Source organism: Nothobranchius furzeri, chromosome 14 (genome assembly GCF_043380555.1).
Source record: "Nothobranchius furzeri strain GRZ-AD chromosome 14, NfurGRZ-RIMD1, whole genome shotgun sequence".
In the NCBI taxonomy this organism is placed as follows: domain Eukaryota; kingdom Metazoa; phylum Chordata; class Actinopteri; order Cyprinodontiformes; family Nothobranchiidae; genus Nothobranchius; species Nothobranchius furzeri.
Window position 1 is genome coordinate 14,072,602 of NC_091754.1, and position 7,834 is coordinate 14,080,435.

The 7,834-nt window shown below is 40.8% G+C and overlaps 1 protein-coding gene across 2 annotated transcripts in view; it reads right to left on the reverse strand.

Moving 5' to 3' along the window:
• LOC107389896 (melanoregulin) overlaps positions 1-4,003 on the reverse strand; it is a 4,428-nt gene extending 425 nt beyond the window's left edge. The window contains exons 1-5 of one of the 2 annotated variants that reach the window (XM_015966308.3): positions 3,747-4,003; positions 3,383-3,635; positions 1,862-1,952; positions 1,619-1,785; positions 1-158 (exon numbers count right to left, since the gene is read on the reverse strand). The exon at positions 1-158 is cut by the window's left edge and continues 425 nt beyond it. In XM_015966308.3, the coding sequence (XP_015821794.2) occupies positions 81-158; positions 1,619-1,785; positions 1,862-1,952; positions 3,383-3,635; positions 3,747-3,823 (666 nt within the window). In that variant the 5' untranslated portion in view covers positions 3,824-4,003 and the 3' untranslated portion in view covers positions 1-80. Of the gene's footprint in view, positions 159-1,618; positions 1,786-1,830; positions 1,953-3,382; positions 3,636-3,746 lie in introns of both variants that reach the window. The other variant, XM_054747070.2, reaches the window with a different exon arrangement.
• Between the last annotated feature and the right edge of the window lie 3,831 nt (positions 4,004-7,834).

Sequence of the window (7,834 nt, forward strand, 5' to 3'; positions counted from 1 at the left end):
TGATTGATGGAGTGATTATGTGCCAAAGGGGTGTCCAGTTTCAAAAATTTTACTAAATGCTGTTTTCACCATTTCATCTCTCATCCTTCTTTTTTTGGATATTTCTCTCTGGCCAGTCTGATGAATTCCTCGGCACTGTCCAGAGAAACCAGGCGATCCTGAGGGAAGCACACGGGAAAATTAGACATGTAAAAAAGCGATGTGTTTTTTGTTTATTGTGTTGAAACGCTAAGCTGTTTCATATTTAATATTTAGGAAGTTTTATGTATGTCCAAAAAATTTTCAAGTAATTCAGATCAACAGTCAATCAGTGAGTGGATGAAGGAAGGAATGACCGTACACCTTTGTAGCAAAATATGGATTTGAAATAATAATAATAATAATAATAATAACAATAATAATGATGATGATGATGATGATATGTAATAAGGATGAAAACAGGAAGTAGACTAACAGTGGGTTAAAGCAGAAAATATATTTTTTATTTAATCCTGCACTGCCCATAAAAAAAAGTTGCCACCTGAATTTAACTTATCAAACTGGCATGAGCCTCCAATTGGATTATTACTGTATGGGTGATTATATTTCAGCTGGAACAAGTTATTTAACCCAACTAGTGCAACGAGTTGCTTCTCATTTCTTAAGCAACCGTGTAGAAAGACGTGGAAAAGGTGTTAGTTTGTGTGAGAAGGGTCGGATCATTGGCATCAAGCAGAGAAAACATCTAAGGAGATGCAGAAACGACTAACACTGGGTTAAAAACTGTCCAACGCTTCATTAAAAACAGGTCTGATGAGTCCAGATGGACCCTGTTCCAGAGTGATGGTGCATCAGGGTAAGAAGAGAGGCAGATGAAGTGATGCACCCATCATTCCTAGTGTCTACTGTACAAGCCTGTGGAGGCAGTGTTATGATCTGGGCTTGTTGCGGTTGGTCAGGTCTAGGTTCAGCAACAGGATGTGCTCCAAGAACAAGGTCAGCTGACTACCTGAATATCCTGAATGACCAGGTTATTCCATCTTCCCTGATGGCACGGGCGTATTCCACGATGACAATGCCAGGATTCATCAGGCTCAAATAGTGAAAGAGTGGTTCAGAGAGCATGAAGACATCATTTTCACACGTGGAGTCCAAACCTAACCCTATTGAGAATCTTTGGGATGTGCTGGAGAAGGCTTCTTCCAGCGGTCAGACTCCACCATCATCAGTGCAAGATCTTGGTGAAACATTAATGCAACACTGGATGGAAGTAAATCTGGTGGCATTGCAGAAGCTTATCGGTACAACGCCAGAGTGAATGTGTGTCGAAATCAAAGCCAAAGGTGGTCCAACAAATTTTTAGAGTGAATGACTTCTTTTTGCTGGTGATTGTTCTTGGTTTTCAATTTTTTTTGGCCGGGTAGTGTTTATAAATAAAAAAAATGTAGCTCACAAATCTGAATCAAACCGAATAGTTGCTCCTACTGTATGATGAAATTCCTCTGTCGTGATCTGCTCATTGTAATTGCTAAAGTGACATAATGTCTTTGGTTTTATTTTGAAACTTCCACCCTTTAGTCTTTATTTATTCTCACAAACATGATCATGTTTTGTTAAAACACTAAAACAGTGTCCACACCATGACCTGCAGATATCTGTTGTGATGTTCAGTCCCAGTGGGGAACAAAGAGGTGTGGTCCAGCAGCTGTTTCAGCAAATCAGTGGCTTTGTTAAGATGCTCCTGATCCGGACTGAACCGGCTCTGTCGGTTCACACACAGCAAGGAATCCACCTCGCACTGAAAACCTACAGAAACACAAAGAGAGAGAGAGAAGTAAAGAGAGGGATCACCTGAAGACGTTTGGAACAGAAAATCCCGAACCCAGCTGCAGCAGGATCTTCTTCCATCGAGATCTGACCTCCCGTCTGGTGTAGCACAGTGTGTGGATGTCATAGTTCAGCTTCTCCCACTCCTGAAGACCAACAAAAGTGGATTCACATTATTATTGTTGTTATTTAGTACAAAGACCCCATGCCTAACAGTTAGTTATCTCAGCAGAGTTAATCTTCTGGAGAAGATGGATCTCTTTGCCGTAATGCTCGTGGAAAAAACATGTTAAGATAAACTAAAACTGAGCTGCTCTGAGGCTGTAAAGGAAAAAAATGCAGGTAAAAAAAAATGTCAATTCTCTGGTCACGAGACAGAATCACTTCACTTTTGACGGCTAAAATAAAGCAGACTATGTTTTTTTATTGTCCTGTTCTTCTCTGTTAATGTTCAGGATGTTGTCCTGCATCTTCCTCCGAGTTATTTTCTTTAAAACAACGCACCCACTGTGTCCTGCAGCCTGCCACTTTCAATAAGTCACCGTCACATGTTCACCTAATGGGCCATTCGCATCTGTACCGGGTCGGCCCGGGCCGGGCAGCGTAGGTTGTTTACATATCTGGGTGGCCTGGTATCTTTCCGGGCCAACCAAGGCTCATTCTCAGCCCTCTTCTCGAGGGGGTCTGCTTCAGGCCGACCAGGGCCAACACACCCACTGCTGACAGCAAATTCACACCTTCCATTGGAGCAAGCCTCTGATTGGTGGGCAGAATCAGCCCACATGAGCTTAAGACAAGGATGTGTGGAATCATCCGGGCCAGGCTGGGGCCGACTGGGGCTACCCGGCCCGGGCCGACCCGGGACAGATGGGAATGGCCCATAACTCTCATCTCAGAAACAGACATATCTGAGCTCCTCCGTGGAAGATTAGATGGGATATCAGTTCAGCCACAGCGTTTTGAGGAAACATCCGCATTGTTTCTGAATCTGTGGGTAAACAGAGCATTGCTATGTTGCTATGGTCACTGAAGCTGCAACACAACACAGTAAATGGATGCAAAACAACTTTATGCTCTTGCAAAGTGATAATTTCCCAATATTTAACTTTAAGAACAAACCATGAATTCAAACTACGTCTATCTCCACGTTGCAGTTTGTCAGTTTTCTTAAAGGACATAATTTCCATATTAAGTTTACGTGGAATTCGGGTCGAGTTTGTTTGCTGATCTGCATGAAGAAGAATCAAAGAGTTCATTGAGTCACCTGTGTCCTCAGCTTGGATTGGTTTATTGCGTTAGATGGTCCCAGATCTGTACAAGACACAGGATTTCTGGCACCATCTTGGCCTTCAAAAATCTTCTTTATATGCTAGCTGGCAGATTTCTAATAAATGATTGCACAAAACTCCTTTAATTTCACTTAAAAACACAGTAATTTTACTTTTTTCCCCTTTCGGTTCATGCATTTTTGTGTAGATTATTGCCAACTAATGTAGTTTTACACAAGTCATTTTTACTATTTAAAAGCCATGAAAATATACATGTTTATTTCATCTTGTGGTGTATTTGTTATTACCTCTGTAGCCTTGTCAGCCTGGTTTCTCATGCTGATGAAAGCCTGCAGCTCTCGGTCTGATCCGCGCCTGAAGCAGGAGATGTCGGCTCTGTTTGGGGTGAATGACGGATCAGCTGTTCTGCTCTGGTTGTGGTTGTCCTTCAGTGGACTTCTTCCTGAAGCTGAAGGTCCAAAGAGGCTCTCTTCTGTCTCACTGTCACTGGACTCACTTGACAAACGTTCAGGGAATGTGGAAGATGGAGTCTTGCGCATTCTGGGGAGACGAAAGGAAACGTGAACAGTGCGTGATTTAAATGCCATCAAGCTGATTTTGTTTAAAAAAGAAGGGTGGAGATAGATTATTTGCATAATCTGCTCCTCTCACCGCAAAATAGCTCTCTTTTCCTCTTTGTTGTGCTTCAGATAGAAGTGACAGCAGCAGAGAGATGAATTAGCTCCCATCACTAATCTCTAAACCTTTTTACAGATGATGTTTATCCTTAAGAAACTGTCTTCTGTCAACAATTTTTTCCAAAGTCAAAAACATGTCCAAGCAAAAAAATTAAATAAATTCTTCACTTTTTAAAAACATCCAGCACAACAACCATCTTATTTCTGTTCCCTGGTCGGAAAACCGACCTATTTCAGACCTGATGAGAGCTGGCTGTCAATTAAATTATCCACGTGAACAAAAACAGGGGTCAGCAACACACACACACACACACACACACACACACACACACACACACACACACACACACACACACACACACACACACACACACACACACACACACACACACACACACACACACACACACGGGACAGTTTAGGAATGAATGGCACCGATTCAGCAACTCCCGAGGCTAGACTCAGGGGATGGAGGAGAGTTTACTGCTTTTAGGTTAAACTTGGACTTTTGCTAAAAAGCCAATAAAATTGAATATATAGAAAGGATTAATTCTATAATCAATGTGGTCTTTTTGTTGGAAAAAAGGTCATACGTGTGCTGCAACTGTTGTAGTAGTTGTAATTTTTTTGAAGAATGAAAAACATCAGTGATGACAGTATCATGTTTTCCTCAATAGGTGGCAGTTTTGTACCAGTTTTAAAAGTGCAAACCTTTTCTTTTTGTTTGCTCTGAAGAAATGTTGCAAACATCATTGTTACTGACGTAAACAGCCTCGTATTTTAACACACTGCTTGTCCTCACCTCAGTTCAGTCTGATCATTACATATACCTTTACACATCCAGTGATTTCTGGTGGTTTGTCTTTTGTTTATTTATTATTTTCTTCCATAAATAATTTAGATAAGATGTTTGAGTCAGCAGTAGTTATGTTTTTTTTCTTTTGTTGGAATTGCATAATGAAACCATTTGTATGAATTATTTAAAGCCCATGTACAAAGGAGGAGCTACAATTATAGTACTTCTTTAGGGGATTGATCTATATCATCACATTCTGTGAATCTTTAGCAGTTATCAAAGGGGAGGTCATTTGCAAAATCCACCTTTTACATCCTGTTGTGGGTCTCTACTGCATTGATAAACACTCCAAATGTAGAAAAAAACCCATCCATTTTCTGTCTGTTTGGTTTTATTAATTATGTGCCTAAAACAAGACATTTCAAAAAGCCATCATTTGTGATGTCACAAACCGAAAATTTAGAATGAGCCACCTTTCATGTGCACACACACACACACACACACACACACACACACACACACACACACACACACACACACACACACACACACACACACACACACACACACACTGGGCAAGGATTCAGAGACACAGATTGGAGGTGATTAAAATTCACAGTGAAATCTGGCTGGTTCTGTGCTGCAGCTTATCCATCTATTTCTGTATGTGCACATGTGGCTGAACAATCATTAAGGTAGTAGAGATACAGTAATAATACTATTATCTAAAAGTATAAATAAATAAATAAAAATACAAGAACAAATTAATTCTAAAGAGTCAGATGGAGAGAGTTGGAGATCCGTAGCTTGAAAGCAAAAACTAAAGGATGAGAAGGAAAACTAAAGAAGGCATTTATAAGGTTGCATGGTATTTATTCAGGGCAGCGGTGGAGCGAGTTTTCCAGTGATTGGAGGATTGTGGGATTCGATCCCAAATGCCAGCAGAGAACGCTGCTGTCATGTCCTTGGGCAAGACACTTAACTCACCTTGCCAGCTGGTGGTGGTCAGATGGACCGGTGGTGCCTGAGCTCAGCAGCCTCACCTCAGGCTCTGTCAGTGCGCCCCAGGGCAGCTGTGGCTACATTGTAGCTCGTTTTTATTTATTTGTTTCCCAAGTTTATTTTCATTTATTCGCAATTAAAAGCAAAAACAAAACAGGTTTGTGAAAACAAAACATGAAAAAGGAACAGAAAGGAGCAAAACTTATGTTCTCTGTTCCCCTTAACCAAAACAAATACAAATGACAACAAAGTTATTATAGTTAAAAAAAACTTTCTGACCTGGTTTACTGTTGTAGCTTTGACAAAAAATGGAGAGAAAACAAATATGTACACAATTTTTTTTCTTCAACCAATCAATCAATCAATCAATCAATCAATCAATCAATCAATCAATCAAAGCTTTATTTATAAAGCGCCTTCCGCAACCCTGTCAGGAAGCCCAAAGCGCTGAACATGGTACAGTTGTAAGTAAATATATTGAATAAATCAACAATAAAAACAATTCAAATTACAAAATACAAATTACAAGATAGATGAAACATTCTGGTACAGGAAAAATGTGTGAAACACATTTGGATTGAGTGAACCAATGAAAACTGTGAAATAAATTCAACATAAAAGAGGGCCAAAATCAAACATGTTCTGGAAACGCCAAGCGGATTCGCCAATTCTTCTTATATTAATGAAAGGAGAAAACAAATAATGCAAAATAAAACACACAAAAAATAACAGCTAAAAAGAAACAAAGTAGAACATACAATGTGTGTTTTCCCTTTCATTCTCTCTACTTCATCAATATGTCTATCTCATAGCATTATATAAGCTAAGCATTTCATTTTTGATATGTTTATTAAAGGTACATATTGTTTTGGTAATCTTGATTTCGGTACTTAATTTATTCCACATTTTGACTCCACATATTGATACACAATGTTCCTTTATATTTATCCTATGTTTTGGTATCATGTATATTTTATTGCCTTTCAAGTCATAACTACTCTTTCTTTCCGTAAATCTTATTGATAGCCACCTCACCTGGAAAGAGCTAGCTTTAACCAACCCCTCCTTTACACCGGTCCTTCGAGCTGGATAAGGGCTATCAATATGGATCCAGATAAAGAGATACATCCTACTGTGAGACCTAAAGGACAGATTAGCCGACCCAGCAGATTTGACGGGTTTGAAGTAAGTTACGCTGGAGCTCCTCCTGGAAATAGACCTCAGTGGAATCTCCCGCCACCCCTAAGCAGAAGACTAGATCCTGGACTTCAGCACAGCCAAAGCCAACCTGCTTCATTCACTCCTCTCTCTAGCTGTAAGAGAGATATCCCCCACGGTACTCCCTTCCTGTCGTGATCAAGCTATCTGTGGAGTAATATACATAGATATCCCTGCCTTGAACCTATAACTCCCTACGTTCAGGAATCCCCATCAGCCTTGTCTCTGCATGCAGAACTTAGAGCAACCCATGAAGAGAGAAGACAGCTGCTTCAAGCACAGAGGGAGTCGAAAGATGGTTTGAAGGAGCTGAATGAAGCGAGGACTGAAATTAAAGCTCTAATCAAAGCCACACACACTTTGCGAATGGACATGAATCAGTTAGCTGCACCACAACATTCCCCTCATACCCCATCACAAGGTAGCATGGACAGACCTAGGAGCCATTTTCCTACCACCGATCTGAAAGAAGAAGAGTGGCCCGACCCTCCACCATGGCCAGAACCTGAGGACCAAAACAGTAGCTTATGTGACCTCAAAGCCATGGATCAAGATTTTCAACCAATCCAGCGATCTTCCCTTTTCAATGGTGCATCCCTTTCACACTACAAGCCTGCCCAGCTTACCCAGAATATGGCCCAGTTTGAGGCTCTGCTAAGGAGAGCGAGGTAATGCATCCTACATTTGCACCTTACCTGCCATCCTCTTCCCACCCGGCTTCAACCAACGTAGACTTCTTTTCTGGAAAACCCTCAGCTACCAAACATTCATTTACAGCTACGGGTGCCGGTCAAACACAGCAACCCCCCCTGCAGAGATGATATTTCCCCTACAGTTGAGGTAGTGTATAGAGGGCCTAAACCTACCATACCAAAGTTTATTCATTCAGACCCCTGCAAGTTTGAAAGACTTCGTATTGCACTCGAAAACTTGCTGCCCTCTAACGCTACAGAGCTGTTCAAATATCAAATTCTTGTGGACTATCTGAAACTAGATGAAGCTAGGCTTATTGCTGACACTTATCTTAACTCACCCAACCCTTACAC